This window comes from Dromaius novaehollandiae, chromosome 1 (genome assembly GCF_036370855.1).
Source record: "Dromaius novaehollandiae isolate bDroNov1 chromosome 1, bDroNov1.hap1, whole genome shotgun sequence".
Lineage (NCBI taxonomy): Eukaryota > Metazoa > Chordata > Aves > Casuariiformes > Dromaiidae > Dromaius > Dromaius novaehollandiae.
In genome coordinates, this window is record NC_088098.1 from 151,206,334 (window position 1) to 151,225,083 (window position 18,750).

Consider the following 18,750-nt stretch of genomic DNA (forward strand, 5'->3'; position numbering starts at 1 on the left):
GACTGACCCTACGAAGCAATACTTGTTGCAGCAACACTTTTCATTCCTTTCAGCAGCGTGCTGTACTTCACACCCTGAACACCATCTGTAGGAGTGTCTTGAGGATCCACTGATATGCTGACAGCTCATTCAGCCAAGGAAACAAACTTGGCTGATAGCTCTGCAGAAACCTCATCAGATTAATGCAGACATGGACATGAGCTCCAAAACAAGAACCTTTCACTTGAGTTCTGTTTATTGGATTTTCACCCTGTTTCCCCACATGTTGCACAGCCAGCCTTGGTCCAGCACACACCTGCAGTGTTATTAGCAGCTATATGCTCTGGCTGAACAGCCTCAGGTCACTGCTTACCCTGTCAGCTACTGCTGAAGCACCAAGATACTCTCAGAGGCTTGAGCCAAGTTCATTCTTAAGACATTTAGGACCCTCCCTAAAGTGCCTGAATGAGGAAAAAAAGAAAAAAAAAAGGGAAAAAAAAAAGAAAAAAAAAGAAATTAAAAAAAAAGAACCAGGTACAGTCTACACTTCTGTTGAGAGCCAGTCAACTGCTAAAGCAGTTACAGGAAGTATCTGAAAATCAGGGACAAACTGGCCAAACTGCCCAAATTTTGTTTCTGCTTCTTTCTGACCACCCAATGAGTTTCATGCACAAACCAAAGAAATGAGCATCTTTTGTTTTTCAGTGTATGCTACTGCTTTGAGATCATTCCTTGACACCTTCACAAATAAGACCACAGGGGTGCAATGCTGTCAATGCCCTGTTTGTAACTAAAAAGCAGGTTGACTGAACACCATATGGCTACTGCTTAGAAGCTTTTACTGTATTGTTTCTTTATATGAACTTTAAGTTAAGAAATGCATACCAGAGTTAAACTGCAGTTTTAATGACATCTGTTCACTCTATAGTTTACCAGGACCATCATCATACATGTGTGAGAGAAAGCATGAAGCAAGTACAAAGAGAGCAGAAGAATGAGACCTGGCGAAGGACCTACCAGCCCCCTCCTGACATGGGCCCATACTGATAGGTAAGCATAGCAGCAACTAGAGTGCAGCTGCTTCTCCTTCTGCCCACATACTGTCGTATTCTGTCCAATTCTTTCAAGTGACAGCTTTTTAGGGCTGAGCAACATTTCACCCAGTTTTCCCATTTCTCATTAGCAAGAGGTCTGCACTACTTGCCTGCACTTTCTAGTCAGGATCCTCAGTAGCACTGTATTTTGGCCATATATACGGTTCTTCCCAAGTTGCAAACAGGAAAGATGCACAGGATACTCAAGGGGATCCCCATGCAGAGTGGGGTTAGATACAGGAGAATTAGTTCCCAACTGCATATCCTAAACACAGATTCTTCCCTTTTTTGTTCCTGTCCTTTATCTCTAGCTGCCTTCCCCCGGAGATATGCCAGCTCCCTTGGCATATCACAGCCTCCTCAGCCCTTATCTTTGCAGAAACCCTGATTCTTTCCCTTTCCTCAAGTTCCCTTTTCAGAGAGTAATAGAGTGCCACTTTTTCCCCAGGCTACCTCCTGCTGTCTGTACTAGCATTATTTATTCACAGATTTTCTGTCCTCATTCTCTGTGTTCTGCTCCCACAGGTGCCAGCAAAAGAGCTGCAGGTTCAGTTCACTTTCTTCCTCATCCCATAGACACCTCTGCAGATAGCATCTCTTTTAACTGCTTTCAACTACCAGCCTATGCTCACAGTTCAGCACACATCCTGCGCCACTCTTCCTCTCAGTTCTTCTTAGTACTTCTATTCATATTGATCCAGGATGTCTAAACATCAGTCACTGATCAGAACCCCAAGTAGGGTTAAAAACAGCTGAAACAAGGCCTAGATAAAGCATAAAACTCAGGAACAAACGAACACAAGCAACAGCAAATAGTGAGGACACTGGCAGTCTCAGTGTGTCACCCACCCGAGGGAGACAACTGGGTAGTAGGTATTAACAGAATCTGTGGAGCACAGTGTAAACAAGTATCAAACCAATAAGCGTGTCAAGGCTTACAATTACCTCAGCAACAGATTGAAGAAAAAAAAAGGAGAACAACAGAATAGAAAAGAAAATTTCATCTCATAAAAGGGAGTATTAGATGTCCAGTAACAGGAAAGGGGAGAAGTGAGCCTGTGCTTAATCAGGGTGATTAAGGCAATGTACATTCTACGCTTTGTCTTCCAAACTATCCAGTTTCAGGCTGGAAAAGCAGCAGAGTCCTGGGTGTCACAGCAGGGTTTGTTAGTCCCTCTTTAAGCTTTACAAAAATCTGTGTCCATTCCAAAGGCAAAAAGAGGGAAAGAAAAAGAATTCTGGAGGGAAGAAAATCCTCCTTTAGCATAAGAATTTGAGCATGTTTGTATAAAGTTCACATTCAAAATTTCAACTCAAGTTTTTAGGAAATACTAGAAGCCCAGTATAATGAAAAAGAAAGTGCTCAGATGAATGCTGATCCCCCATGAAACTGTTTGGATTTCAGTCCACACAAAAGCAATCCAGGAGGCAGACTGAACAAAAAAGGTTGTATCCAAAACACAGAGCTTTCATCTATTTAGCTCACAGCATCCAATTTTCACATGTTCTTCCTGCAACAGCAAGCAGATTTCTCTGTGGCAGTATCAGGTAAGCTCAGAAGTTGCATGCTGCCTAGTTGCAGAATTGAGGTTCTGAGAAATACAGAACCAAGCTGACCTCTTGGTGCAACTGCATTTGCTGAGCAGAGCCAAGTATCAACTCTGTTGGTGAGAAAAGTGATAGTGTTCTCTCAGACGAACACTGACCAGACTCTCCCTGCAGATGTTGAAGCAAAGTCTTGCATTACCTTTCAAGGACTGATGAAGAGGCAACTTAGGTTGAATCAAGCTGAGGAGAGGTGAAACTGCTATACCAATTACCATCAAAAAGGCAATCAAATTTTAGCACAATCCCACAACCTAAACGTGCGTTTTCCTTCCAAGTCAATTTTGATCATGTGACTTGGAAAAAAAGTTTCTTAAAAAGTTGTTTGAATTTTCCATGAAATAGCCTTTTAAGTCAATAGAGGTTGGGGTGCATAAATCTGTACATCTATATTATCTTGAATTTTTTCAGTACTTGCATGACAATGAGATAATCATTCCCTTCTACCATGCCCACTGCTGGATCCTGCTTTGTCTGTCTGTCTGTCTTCTGGCAAAGTGACACAGAAGAGAGGGGGTGAAGTCCATTCCCTATCTCCCAGTGTAACTGCTAGCTTTAATCACAGAAGGGATTACTTTAGCTACACAGAAGCAGATCGAGATTTTCTAGATCCAGAATGGCAGTAGTTGCTTCCACCTGAATCTGTAAAAATCCCAAACTCAGTCAAGGAATAGGTAAATAGAAAATAAAACTTCCCAAAAGTAAAACTCACTAGTGTTTAAGAACATTTGTTTATCTCCATTATTACCCTGTAGTTGCTTAATTCAGCCCTTTCATTTGACAACTTCTGTCAGTCACCCAAATGAACTGTTTACTTATCGTAAAGAATCTCTTACTCTTCCCATTTAGCTAGTCACATCCCAGGGGTTATCTATCTAGGAATGAGTGACAGAAATGTAATTAAAAGATTTTATTAAAAATCAACATATTTATATATTTGTACATTCTACATACTGCTGTATATTTTCACCAACGTAACCATTAATTCAGAAAGCATTAACAGTAAAGATTTCCATTTGAACTACCTTACTGCAGTGCAGCTTCAGCTGTGTAATCAGTCACACATTATAGGTGTCATTAACTTTTTTTTCCTCCTTTTCTCTTTAAAAGTAGCAGCACATTTTAATAATCAGTGTTCACAGGGCATAAGCCCTAAAGTTCTATTGCAGGAGAAATATTAACTAGTAAATACAGGCAACAGGAGAACAGCTCAGTGAAAATGTATTAGTTACTGCCTATAGTATTATAAGCAGTAGGATGTAATAAAAGACTTAAATCTACACCGAATAAAGGCTGAAGCAAACTGGGAAGAGTAATAAAAAATGTCTTCTTAGTACAATTGTATAAAATAATGTTTCTTAAAGTCATTCAGGATAAGAATCCTGCAAAGAACATTTTGTTACAAAGATTAAGCAGAGTCAGGATAATGCTTGTATGTTCAAATATGTAATAAAGGTCTCAGAAAACATATCCATATTCCATCCCTACCGCTCATCTATAGCTGAAGATATTAGGATTTCACATTGTTCATGTAATAAAGTGACATCTTATTGAACAAAGACAGATGGGCCTGAGGAGTCCACCCAGAATTCAAGATTCACACCCATGTCAATTAAGTGATTAAAAAAAAGTGACATTAATCAGATAACACAAGTTGGAAGGCATTTTTTCAGGTTGGGAGTGGCAGGGAGTAAAGAGAGAAGTTCAGTGTAACCAGGATTTTTGTGCACAACTTAAGCCACCACAGTGCAGGTTGCCTGAAGGAGTCAGTTTATAGGTACATATTGTGTGCTTTCTCTAACAAAAAGTAATTGCTCTTTTCTCATGACTAAGATCATCGTGCCGGTAACATTACTGACATGATGCTTATCTCTAAATCAGAGAAAGATCCAACAAACTATCACCATACACGTAGAGCTGTTTATCTTAATTTGAACAGAGTGGCAGATTCTGATCAGCAATGTCTGTTTGTATTTTTCCTCTCTTTTTGCCTTAAACAGATGGGGGGGGGGGGGGGAAACCGTGCAGAAGATAAACACTTTATAGGTAATTTTTATGACAGGAAGATCAGAAATGTGAAAGAGGGAGAAAAGGGTTTAACCTGTGCTTTTTGCATGTATCGGCCACCATAACACAGAATGGCCAAGGAAGTCAGTTGCAGTATTTCTGTAATTAGAAGTTACAAGTTAAGTAAACATCTCTTGACACTTGCAAACGCGATATGAGAGACTAACCTCATCTGTTACATCTTGAATCACAGAGTCTGTCACATTAAAAATAACAAAAACACACCTCTACTGCAGTGCTGTTTCGGTTTCGAAATTCTAGGCAACAAAGTCCAGGGGACTCACTGGAAGAAAAGCTTAGTGAGATGAATTAAGTGGCATAAAAGAAAGATACATGAAATCACTACAGCAAAAGCTAAATTAAGAAATATTCTGATTGAACCTCTTCCCCAAGGGCATATCTAAGACAACACACCCTAACTGGAGAGAAAAAGACCACATTCAAGCTTAAACTCCCAGAGCACGAGTCCACTTCATTTCAAAGCTCAGAACATGATCAAAGAAATATTCCTTCTCTTCTGCCTCACCTCCTTCATGAATCCAGTCAGCAATTAATAACTAGATTACTATTCCATCACTACAACTGTAGGTATATCAGAACAACTTACCTAAGTAACAATGCTGGCCCAGGACTGCAGGCACACAAAACACGAATGAGCAAATTGACAGTTTAAGAAGGGGAAGAAAAAGAGGAGGAGGAATGAACTCAGTTTCTCCAGTTGAAAATACTCTTACCCAAATGGTGTTGCACTTATCCTACCTAAGGGAATGTAACATAGACACCTTCCATAAGGTTTCTGATGATAAAATATAGGCCACCACACACTTTCATGTGGGCAGTCACCTCCTCCTGTGGAGTGCGATCCCAGTTGTTCCAAGTGCTGTAAAAACACACTGGAGCAGCCCCTTCACTGCCCCCTCCCTGGCCACTGTCCTACCCACCTGACTGCTCTTGCTCTACCAGTTCTTTGCTTTTTGTTTTATTATTGCAGGCTTTTCATATGAATTCATCCAAGTAAGTTCTAGTATAAAACTTAATAAAAAAAATAGGTAACAATGCATGAATTAAATTAAGTATTAGTACTTTTTTAATCCACATTCCTGGGGAGGACTAAAAGAATTAGAACCTCAAACTTTAATATTAATCATCCTTTTGGACATCTATGATTGCAAATGTGCTACTTTATCCTGATTTCTGTATTTGTTCTATATGTATAATTAGATATGAGTTACTGCTGCATTTTAGCCAAAATGCATATTTAGAGAACATCAAATATTAATGCCACACCTTCTTATGCAGTAACAATTTAAGAACTTACCTTGTAGTCTGGAATGATATGAGCTCTATTCATCTGCAATACTAGCTGACAAGACTAGCTGACAAGTTCACCACTACCTAGTGGCTAGAATTAGCCTTAATCATGGATAATGATGTTTGCTTTATGTCCTTATCAAATCGAAACAAAGGGTATGCTGAGGATGTTTGCAGCAAAAGAAAATATTTCCTATGAATTGCATTCTACTATACACAAAAGGCTTATCAGATCTTTGTAAAGTCAATTCCTCTCTATCAGTCAATGCTTTAAGTATAGCGGAACTGTAATTTGCTTATTTCGTCATTGCTGTTTGAATATAATGTTTAAAAGCCATGAACACAGAAGATTCTGTTCACATTGACACAACACAGGAGAAACACTCATGCCAGAATTAAGCCAAAAATGCCCACAAATGTCCTTTTTTGGAGCTTTTCACTAAACATAGCTCACATCTTAGTAGAAAGTGCTGAAATTCCTTACTTCAACTTTTTTTTACCCTACACAACTGCTGTAATATCAAACTCAGGAAGGAAGGAAAAATCCAAAGAACTTTTGTTTCCAAGACAAAGATACAGATTGTTTTTTTCCTGGATGCCATCTGGTTGCTTCTTCCTGGATGCAGCACTAGGTTTACAAGGCTGTTTCATGAGCCAGCCTTTCTGTAACAGAAGACCTATGCTGAGATTGCGTCTAGAAGATACTGGGCAGCTATCCCATTTTGCTGAAAGTCTGAACTCCAATTTGTAATGCTAAAACAGCAAGCCATGCTGACTCTTTCAACTGTGCGTTGTTCAGTAAGCTTGAAATTTATTAGAGCTTTACAGAATTAAGAGAAATACTTTGACTTTTAAATACTCAAGTTTTAATTAAAAATCTTTGTTTCTAGCTCTCTCTTGTGGGAAACAGCCTCTTTTAAACTGATTGCTTTATAAATGGTTAAATAGCATTGTGAATACTTATCAGGGCAGTAAGGAAAGTGATTTTGTCGTTGTTGAGAAGTACTAATTTACAGAATGTTTAGTAAAATACACCAAAGGCAGTAACACTGTAGTGCACCTTTGCAGACATCTTCCCAATTAAGTCTTCTCTTTCCAGGATTCTGATTGCACAAAGTCATCCACAAGTACTAATATTTATTCTTGTGGAGTTCCAGGCTGTTTATGTTACAGCAAATGTTCATCACATAACCTGTACACTTACATTCAGCTACATCTTTATCCACCAAAAAAATTCTATGATAAGATCAATTTATTCAACTTGTATGTACAGTATATTTGCATATTAATAAATAAGTCAATATTAAAGTCTCTTCCCCCATATAAAAGTGACTACAGTCTGACCAATCTGACTTCATCTTTCTCAAGCACACCTGTGACTGAGGCTATCAGTTCCCATTGAGTTTATTACATTAACTGTAAGAGTAGAAACCTAACAGACCAGTGCTTAAGTTTGTTTAAACCCTATACAGCAGAGGAGAGGGGAAAAAAAATACTAAAAAGTGCAAAAGCCAACAATTTGTAGAGCAAAGAACAAGTTCATAATGTGATCCCAGGGAAGAGAATCCAGCCCAAAGGAGGACATGCTGCAGCCATGATAGCCAATACACACTTTTGTCTTGATAATAAGCTGCATTATGCCAGTCTTGTCATGTAACATTCCAAGAATTCCAACTCCCACAGATGTTATCTCCACCTCTACAAATTTATCAACACCACATTCAGTGCAAAGTGACATTTTTTAAAATAGCTGTTTGCCTCGTCTCCCTAACATTCATCTTTACTGTGAAGAAATGGCTCATTTTCTTTAATTATTACAATATACAGAAGAGCCTGTATTTGCATCTCTCCATTTCTGGTAGTGAATTTTCTCTTCTATCGACATTCATTGGAAAACAAGATGATAAGTGGCCATATTTCATATTTACTAAAGTCTTCCCGTTAACCCAAGGGCAATCTGTTCAACTTGATTTATACCTAAAGTAGCTGCACTTTGTTCTTTTTCCAGCCCACTTCCAATGGTGTAAAAGTCATGGGAACTTGTGGGACCTGGAACATATTTCAAGTCTGATTGTTGGAGCTGGAAGAGTGATGCGTCATGTTTGAATTCAGATGTCTGTTTGCAGAACAGTGTGTGTGGACCATACCCCCGTTTGGGTATCTCACAAATACAGGTTCGTAGAAGGGATTTTGGCACACCTGACAGACCTTTTTATCCGAAAGAAGAATTGGGGTTCCTTTTTGTTTAACCTAAAAAGAAAAAGAATCCAAACATGAATCCAGCAAGAAAGGAAGGGAAATTAGGAGGCAGTACAAGAAGAGTTGAAATAGCATACACGTGTGGTATCAATTAACTCCATTAATTGGACAAACCTGGTCAGTGATTGAGGTCATAGGAAAAGACTGTTTGAACTATTTAATTTCAAGTCCATTTCCACATTCATACCAGTTTCTTTGCTTCCTCCTAAGTACTAGGTTTTGTTGGTTGTGTGTGGTGCATGCATTCATACATCGCATGCAAGTCAAAACCTGATGCAGCTTCCCAAACAAGAGCACCTGACAACTCCACAGAAAACTGAGCAGATTCTTATCCCAGACAGATTCTGCAGGTTAAACTGTCATTTGAATTAAATAGATTTAAGAATCCACTGGGAGCTTTAAGCAACACAGCTCCAGCAAAGAGAAAGAGAAAGCTTCACAAGTGAATCTACCCCTTATAAAAGCTATTGGTAAGCTTGAACTTATGCCAGGTGCTGTGCAAACTTATCTGCAAATTCTGACAAGTCTAAATCCTAGCAAAAAGCCAGTTCAAATTTGTTAAAATTCATGCAAGAGCTTCAGTAATCTGGAGACCCTGGATTCCTTTTCATTCAGTCCAGAACTTTAAAGTTAGTTCCTATTCTAAGGAACCCTTTTGTTTTATAGGGAAAGGGTAAAATAAAGTTTGAATCGAGCAGCCACAGTAAGAAAAATAATAGAGGTAGCAATTATTAAAACTGCCTGGAACCTGAAGAGACAACTTCATCCTAATATTTCAAACATCTTCTGATCACAATTCAGTCTGTTTAAACATAAAACTTCAAAATGCCTCCATTATAAAAAAAATCCCTACCTTCTCATGTTTGTAGATTAAGTTTTCAGTTTGTGCTAATCCAAGTGTAATCTGAGTCATTCTTTTTGTATGAATGCTTTGCCTCACTGCTCCAGCCAGGAATGGGGAGAGGAGCTGCACTGACCAGCTGTCAGGCACCAGCTGCAAAACTAGAGCTGCATCGAATTCAGAAGCATGGTTATTCAAGAGATCCACAGCAGCCATGACTAGTGCACAGTCTGAAGTGCCTGTATTTAGATATACTGACAGCAGCATATGGAAAAGCCTCTGTCTGTACTGCAGACCTCTACTGTCAGAGTTCCATTTACAGTACTCTTCAGCAGCACAGAAATCCTTTAACTCATGGACCAGGATATGCAAAGCTTTCTCATGTTCTTCTAGTTTCCCATATAAAATTGCACTTTCCATATGAAGATCTGTGCCTCGGATTTTATCTGTTAAGAGAGAAACAACACAATGTTCTGCTTAATGCAGGAGTCAATGCAAACACACACCTAGAGCTCCATTCCCACTAACTTTGCACAGTTTTTGGCAGCTATACAGAGGACAGATATAAAAGGAGAAGGATGCCCAAATGTACATAAACACACCTCTAACAAAATAACACCACAGGATATAGGAACTACCCTCCCCACCCTGCTAAATAACAGGTGATAAAACCAATGTCACTGACATCTTCTAAAATTCTAGCTTGTGAGCCTTGCCCATTTCTGCCCACACTGTTACCACCTATGATAAACCAGAAGACAAAGCTGCAATATTTTAACCCCTCCTCCTCTCAAAAATAACAGAAGATTTTGAAAGAACATTTTGAAAGTCCATAAAAGACAGCAGACAATACAATTGTAAGAAAAGGACATTACAAATCATTGATCCAGTTTGGCAGTTCTAAAGTTGAAGTGTTAGCAACTGGCAATGCAGATGGCAGAGAATGATGGCAAGTTCATTTGGAATTTCAAGAAAAAGTAAAAATTATTCTCCTGAAATCCTTGTAACACCTACCCTTAAAAACTGGGTTAAAAAGAGCAAGAATCTTAAAAAAGAGCAAGTGTCAGTGACTTATATTTGTACATTATTTGTCATATGCTGTTTTGCTGACTGGAAAGGCAAGCGGATGGTAAATATCAGTAAGTCATTTTAGTTACTACTCAGCCATTTTTTTCCAGTCATCAATTCTTCCACAGAAATTCAGAAAAACATTTCATAATTTCATTACAATAGCAAGTCATTTCCCTCTCATCCTTTGGGAAGTACATTAAGGCACCAGCCATTATGATCACTGGCCAAGGACTAATTTTAGCTCTTTAACTGTTGCTTGCCTTACACCAAGATGCATATTGTCCTTTTCACAAAAAAGGCACTCAAATTTTTGCCTACCATAAATCCCAGTTTTCAGGGTTGGGAGGGGAGGCAGTTCTGGACAACAACCAAGACAAATCCACAAGTCCTTGGGAATTAATTCCTTAATGCTTAGCTATAGTCGACTCTGAGAAACAGACTGCTTAACAAAAACTTAACTCTATTTGCAAAGACTGTCACAAGTTAAATGCTCATCAAAAAGAAACAGCTTATACAATTTGTTTTTTGTATGATGATATTTCTTCTAGCTAGCTATAGCATTCTGTGTTTGGTGCAGTGGCAAACATAATATTCTAACTCACGAAAGGTGAGAGATCAAAGACAATGGTAACCAATATGCCTTCTCTATTAACTTGCATATATTTGAAATGAGGATGATAAGCCTACTTCTGCCCTATACACCCCAAAACCTTGAATCTTTTAGTTTTCTATCCTTATGAAGACTTTATTCTGCTTTCTGCTGGAACTGATACATAGTATTTATAAGAAAAAACACATATCTTACCCAAAATAAAGTGAATTCTATAAAGGTCAGATTTCTGAAGAAGACTGCGTAGTTTAAACAGCAGTTCAGTTGTTTCTGTGCAATTATCCGTTGCCACAGATTTTAACTTAAGTATTGCTTCCAAATACAAGACAGCTAGATGGGTATGGTACTTCTCCTTCTACAGATAAAAAGAGAAATGTTAGCTCAGTTTACAAAGACAACCTCTTCTCCCCACCAATAATATTTTGATAAATATTTACATAATTGCATAGAAATGTGTTTTAATGCGTTCTCTTCGTTTATATCAGTCAGAAAAATCTTTTGTTCATTCAAACTGACAAATTACTCAGATGAGCATCACAAGCGCTCTGGGTTCTCTATAATTCTATCTTAATTCTACAGATTTTTCTGAAATACAGACATGAAAAAAATCTTAGTCCTAAACCATTCTTTGCCTTAAAGAAACAATCTCTATAAGTAGGTTTTCTTGTGCAAAAGTTTTCCTTTCAGATGTTCAGCTAATGAAAGTCAAAGCGATAAAGGAGCTCTCTCTCCTTCGAATACAAGTATAACCTGTGCTGTGCCCTCATGTTTATTTCCCTTTTAAAATGAGTAATTTCAATCTAATTCATTCTTCATATCCAAGTGAGTTCTTTGACCTCTTCTATTTCTGCAATATATTTTGAATAAGCCACCAGAAGTAGACAAGCACTCTGAAAGTGTATCAGCGATTTGTGTATTAGCATAATGCTTTTTACATTATTCACTACTACATATTCAGCAAAACAAGTTGATAATTTGATTACTGTTTGAAACATTCTCACTGAAGCATTCACAATAACCTAGCACTTTCTGAAGAGGCCAGTTTAGAATCCAGCCTTTACTAGCAGGTAGAATAGATTTAATTATGCATCATTTTTGTTAGAAAAATTCTAAGACACTGTTTAACTGGTAGTATTTGTTTGCAAATATTCATGACAATAGAAACTAGCATTATTATTGGTCATGGTGTCATACACCAGACACTTGAAAATATTTACTGCATTATACAAATATATTTGAAAAAGCAACAGAAGGAAAACATTGATCTCGCATATACATTTGAAGAATGCAAGCTAGGGAACTGGTCATCTGCTGAGTTCTTTCAATATTAATTTCTTTGCTTTATTCACAGGTTAAAGTCATTTCTCCTGTGCTTAAAGCATCTCGTATCCAAGTCCCAAAACATTTTGCTTCTTCTGTACTATGTTTTACATATCGATAAAATCCAAAGGTAGAATACAGTGGTGCTTATGAATAGTGAACGCATTTTTTGGACATTCAACTTCGAGTGGTTTGGAATTCTACAACTTAAGAGGTACATATCTTAATTCTGTCATTTCTTCTCTGAATCTCTCCAGGACAGAATACCACATAACTACTTGTAAAACACTGAATTAGCGATGTTAGTGTGTTACCACCACAGTGCAATAGGATTAGCAATTTTTCAACCATTTTTCTGTGGCCTTACCAGAGATTGACTTTTTTTTTTAGCACTATAAATCACTAATCCTGTTATCTAGTGTTAGAAGTGACAGCACGATAACCTCAGGTGTTCTAAAACAGCAAATACTTAAAAATGTTTTCCAGAGATCAATATGCAGTCAATTATGACAGACCAAATATATTCTTGTTTCATGTTTCCCTATGCACTCTGTAGGTGGCTTATGAAGTTGTGTGTTAATCAGCTCCCTATTTAAGGATTTACAGTTCATAAGTGAATGTCATACTGAGTAAAAAAGCATCCCAGAGAAACTCTGACCTAGAAGTCTTAAAGCACAGACTGCAATTTAAACCTCACCAGTGAGGTAGAAAAACATGCAATAGTAACATGGAAGAACTCAGCGGAGGTAAGCAACTGTCTTACTATCATTTTCAAGTTGAAGAGTTAGTAACAGAATGTAATCTCAGCTCCGGATCTTGTACTTTAATCTCAGAGTCACTTTTTCCCTACTTGGAGTGTATCTGAAATTCTTCAAATTACACTAATTTCTTCTAGACATTGGCATTTTTCAGATTGTTTATCACAGCTTGCACTCTGAATCCTACGCCTGGCTTTTGGTATTCTTGGAGGACTTACCTCTATTTTTCTTTCCAACACTAGATGTTCTAGATATTTAACAAGTGACTTAGGGTATTTGTTAAGGCAACCAATGATATCATCTGGATTAATGGTTTTTTCCTGCTCTTCCAAAGGCCTTTTAGTGAAAATCTGTACTCCAACCTAGAAAGAGTTAATTGCATTTAGGAAGTCAGTGGCAACCCTTTTAAATACCTATTTAATAGCATTGTCAGAGTAGTTAGTACATTATCGACAAAGATACACAACACAAAGCCCCCCAAACCAAGATTACACCACTTGGTGCTTACTGTGATTTTACCTATCCCCATCTTCATTTCCTCAATTTATAAGCCATACAATTGCCCAACCTATATACCTTCTGTTGGGCAAAACTTCTACCAGTCTCAAGAAGTAGTGAGCAGATCTGCATAACAGCAGAACAAGATACTTTAGTTCTTTGCAGAAAGGAAGCATAAGTTATAAACCGGAATGTTTACAGCCTTACCTCTTTGTGTATGCCACCACATTTAAGAGACTTCTTTAGCGACCAAAATCAAGATTTATAAATCTGGTCATTATATGTAATGACTGTACCTTAAATTAATACAAGTCAGGTAGTGACAAGTTTCTGCAGCAGACACTCTGCCTGATACAACAAAGTACTCCACTGGCACTTAGCTTGGCACAAAACATTAATGGATATTACAAAATTATATTTTTAATTTTGGTGGAATTATACTAATTCTTGTAGCTATGAGGCATTTCTTGAACAAAGGCTGTTTCATTCTTGAATGAAAGTTATGTCATTTCCTAGTTACCAAGATACTGCCTTAACTAAAATCCTTTTAAAAGGAACAGCAGCAGCAATGCATCCCATTGTGTTTACTCTTTAGAGCTTAAAAGAAAGGAAGGTATGATTAATATGAAGAAAAAAACAAAAGACATGCTATATCTTTCATTGCTCAAAAAGACTTAAACTGTTTTCAGAAGAAAAAGTGGCAGTTACCACTAGCACAGAGATTGTTAACAGAGGGATTTAAAAGAATTAAAGAAACCTGGCAGTTTACTTCCGTCAGTCAGTATTTAGTAGTCATTAAATATTCTTCAAAAATGGTCTGATTAGCTAGCAAGATGATAAAAATGTTATTCAACACCCAAACAGTGTTTCAGAGACAATACTTTATATTTGTGATATTCTGGGAAGAAGTACGCCAATCACAAACCTCTTCATTTTTCTGTAAAGCCCATTCAGAGTATTTCCACACTAGATCTTGGTCTGAGCAAAATGTAAGGAAGTCCACTATGTATTCATAGAGATCTGAACGTGTAGAGTCTTGAATGTCTCCATTAACTATTTTCACCCATAACTGCAACGGAAATGCACAGAGATTAAAGTGTATTTAGATATCATGCATGCATTAAGCCTTCCAACTCAAAAGTTATATACGCTGCTACTACTACTACTACACTTAGTATTAGCCACTGGTACTTATGGAATAAAAAAGAGCTTCTATAAAGGCAGATTGTCAGGAATCTCACTGGTCATTAAATTCACACCTCTCCATTACAGGCTTTTCTTGTATATGCTGTATTCAGCTAATTCAGAACCCACATCACTGTGGGTTCTCACATTGAGAGCAACTACCAGAACCCTTGCAGAAGAGGTACACTAATTGCAAAGAAAGCTTTTGACAGAATTCCTTCGATGCATGGTCTATTTTTCATTTGTTTTCTGAGTGTGCAAACTTAAAAAAAAAAAAAAAAAAAAAAAAAAAAAGCAAAGTTAGAATAAGCATAATTCTTGCTCTTTAGTTTTGACTGAAGGATTTTAAAAGCACTATGAGAAAGTACTTTTTTTTATATAGAAATCAAAATTGGAATTGAAAGGTGCTACACCTAACAGATCAGTTTAGCAATAAACATAGGTTCCTGAAACAAAGAAAGATATGCACCTTTGTCACGTATAGGGTTTGTTTTTTTTTTTTTAAATCCCCCCCGCCCCCCCTTACTGCCTTTGTTTTCTTACTGTCTTTTGTTTCTGCTCAGGAAATTACCGCTTACAAACTGTCTTGAATGCATTTGACAGTAATTGTGATAACCACATTCTGAAAGTCACACAGTAACATAAACTACTAAAGGTATTGTGTATCTTCCAAGATATACATGCTCTTAATCAGTAAAAAAGATTTAACTTTTCTAGACAAAGTTTTTCAGATAGGACTAACAAGGTTACTTAATTTGCAGTCTACAGACCACTGCTGGTCTTAGTGACTAGTGACATCGGGGGGGGGGGGGGGGGGGGGCAAAATGATTACAAAGCCAGCTGAAACCCACAGATCTTGTCAACTGTGTGCACCTGAGCCAGAGTAGGAAGCAACTCCCAATTGCTATCAGTGTCTGCCATGAGATTTTATTACACTGCTGTTTGTGTGTACAGACCAATCAGCACAGGATGTGTTCTGACGTCCTTTCTAAAACCATCTTAAATGGTCTTTTGATTATTTTAGTGCTTCTGTACATCTTTAAAGAGTACAAACAAGGATGCAGAGTTCTGCCTAGAAAATAGCATAAAAGCATCTGAATAGTTATCTTCAATAAGCTCTTCAGGTTTTTCATATCTAGCCTATCAGTTTATTCAAGGAAGTCTTAGGGTAAGTTTCTCTTTCCTACATATACATATCACTTTTCAAGTAGATAAAATTAGCATTTCAGAGATTTTAATCTCAGAGAGGTAACCTGATATTTTGGGACAATTCACAGAAAATACTAAAAGCTTTACTCTAACCTGAAGTGCTGCAGCATCCTGACCATTGTAGTGATACAGGAGACCAAGGGCAAAATACCTGTACAGAAAAAAGTAATAATATTAAAACCTCTAGATCTTTCCTACTAATTTCATTATGGTTCAAATAGCACAGAAGATAACAAATAGTTGGTTACGGTGGGATATTTAGGTGATGTGTAAATTCTCACGTCCACATTTGAAGCAGCAACTGTAGGCTCATTTTTATAACCATAGGAGAGAAGTCCTGTCCTAGAAGCGTATCCGTCTGGCCCTCCTTTCTCTACAGGCAGACTACAGTTACTAGCTCCAACTTAGACATTTAGAAGTATGTGTCAAATGAGAGATGACCCCCATGCTGTTCTTTGTATTTTAGGTATAGACTTGATGCACAGCTCCCCAAAACAAGTATTCTTTCAGGAGATAATCAGTTATCATTGAATCAAATTTTGTATGAAGCTTTCATTTAAAACTGTCATTTCCGTCAGAAACAGATTTTTTTTTAATGCAGCATGAAACGGAGCTAGGCAAGGAATAGCTTTCTACCGTACCTTTGAGTTCTTTGTATGCTATAGTGTTAAAGTTCTATAATGGTTATTCTCATGAAATGATGTTCTACCATTCATATTTACTACAAAGCTTATTGTACAAAGCAAGAGAATACATAGAGAGAATTCTACAAAGCATTTGAAAAGTGAAACTACTCTAAATCTAATCACAATTAGGATTAGTCTTCACCACTGTAGTTACTACCACTGCACCACACAGCTACACCACACGGATAAAGAAATTAAATCCTAGACAGAGGTACTGAGACACCAGGTATGACTGGAGTTCGTACTTAACACATTTACTTTCTAGCATTCCCCACTTAATGACTAGCAGCCAATTCTTCACCTGCTGGTATTTCCAAATTGACATCTTTGCACTCATCTTAAGCATTATCCTTGCAGTGAATCAGTACAAGCACACTGCAGTTCGCAATTCAAGAGACAGACTTCTTTCACCGAATAAGCTACCAGCATTTTAAAGCTACTAGTTAGTTAATAGCTCCTACCTGAAGTAGTGCATGTATTAAGGCATCTTTTCATTCAGTCCAAGACATCAACAGAAATGTACCACTACTGCATCCACTCAGCTCTCCCACTGTTACAAGCACAAATGAATTCCCTTATTTTTCAAATTGCTACCAAACCTTTATTTCTGGGTTGGACAATGAGACTTCTGGAGGAAACTTAATACTTACCAGTGTAGGCTAGAATACATTTTTCTCACTTCAGAGTGTCAATTAATACCTTTCCCCCCATAATTTTTAAAAGCTGACAAGTCAAATTGTCTTTTGGGCCCAACCAATTGTCTTTTGGACCCAGAGAAACCACAAAGATTTAAACTTACTGCTCCAGCAGTCAATTGCATTTAAGTCAGACAAACATTTTTCCCTCGTCTCAAAACTGCAACATTCAAAAAATTGACTCACTTTTTGTGTTTTTCCAGCCAGGCAGCACTATCTGTTAAAAGACAAAAATTCTCAGAAACTAGCAGATCCAGAAGACTTTCATGATTTGCCTCTGCATATAACTTAAGTAAAGCTGTGTCAATATCTTCCTTGTAGCCATTTGCAACATCAGTGCTGCGGACTTCATTTAAGTAGCTCATGAGGAATCGTTTGCATTTTGTCATCTTCTCCTGGTCCCCTTGTGTCAGCTGGTTTAGGTCAGCATACTCATGCAGAGGGGGATGAGATCGTATAAATGAAGAGGAAGTAGGCAACAGGAAGGGGTAGAGAGAGATCAGCTCCCGGACATCAAGCTGGCCGCTTCTGCAATTACAGTGTCAAACTAGATGAAGCAAAAAAGAAAGAAAAAGTATACATAGGCACAAAAAAAATAACATACTGGGAATGCGTGCACATATGCTTAGAGTCAGTAACAATTTGTCAGCTTCTGAAAGTTACTGCCTTCTACACTGGGGAAAATATCTTTAGAAATAGCAAAAAAAAAAAAAAAAACCACACACAGATTTGTTCCATCCAAACTCATTTATCATTCTTCTTCCTCCTCTAGATATTGAGAGCTTCAAGAATTAGGAAACTGGAGAGCCCTTTGCTTTTAAGTTGCTAGTCTGACAACCCCAGATAAGTAGACAGAATGACATCCCACAGCTGTTCAGTGATCTATACATAAAACAGCTGAATAGCCTTAGTGCAGTTCCTAGGACTGTGGACTTCAATATATCAGGGGAGCTAGTCTTCTGGTTGAGGCAGAGAACTGGATACAGCGAACCCTTTCAGGCAAGCCACAAAGATTGTGTAAATAATTCTGTAGAAAACTGAAGCTTTCAGAATATGTGAGATGATGAAAACATTTTCCCCAACTCTGAAATGCACCAAATTTCTCCCTCAGCTCACTTCTTAAGAAGGTTCTTAATACAAGCTGAAGATATTGATTATGCATCCACCTAACCAGTAAGTAGTAGTCTATCATACAGACATAGGTGTCAGGTATATACTGATATCACATATTACAGAGTGGCTTTTCTCTTCACGTGTAAATGACAACTGTATTTAGTCTAATAAAAAGTTGATATCTGTATTACAGAAAACACTTTTAGCCTGAATTGAAGAAACTCCTCAAGCATTTGTAGAGTGCAGTTTGGGACAGAAAATAAAACTGATACACACCTTGAAACTTTTAGGGTACCTAAGGAGACACAGAACGTTTTCTGACTTGCATTCTACAACACCAGTCTCTGCTTGAATGCAGAGAAGTTCAAACTATCAATATTTATGTGAAGTAGATCCAAATGCTGTAAGCCTTATAAACAGCACTAAATTCAAAAGCATATATGAAGTCA

At 37.6% G+C, this 18,750-nt stretch overlaps 1 protein-coding gene across 2 annotated transcripts in view; it reads right to left on the reverse strand.

The window, feature by feature from the left end:
• Positions 1 to 3,573: 3,573 nt before the first annotated feature.
• The window catches only part of TGFBRAP1 (transforming growth factor beta receptor associated protein 1), a 39,707-nt gene continuing 24,530 nt past the window's right edge, over positions 3,574 to 18,750 (reverse strand). For both annotated transcript variants that reach the window (XM_026103194.2, XM_064502986.1), the window contains exons 6-12: positions 17,375 to 17,716; positions 15,901 to 15,958; positions 14,339 to 14,482; positions 13,134 to 13,277; positions 11,033 to 11,192; positions 9,169 to 9,602; positions 3,574 to 8,306 (exon numbers count right to left, since the gene is read on the reverse strand). In XM_026103194.2, coding sequence (XP_025958979.1) covers positions 8,118 to 8,306; positions 9,169 to 9,602; positions 11,033 to 11,192; positions 13,134 to 13,277; positions 14,339 to 14,482; positions 15,901 to 15,958; positions 17,375 to 17,716 — 1,471 coding nt within the window. In that variant the 3' untranslated portion in view covers positions 3,574 to 8,117. The remainder of the gene's footprint in view (positions 8,307 to 9,168; positions 9,603 to 11,032; positions 11,193 to 13,133; positions 13,278 to 14,338; positions 14,483 to 15,900; positions 15,959 to 17,374; positions 17,717 to 18,750) is intronic.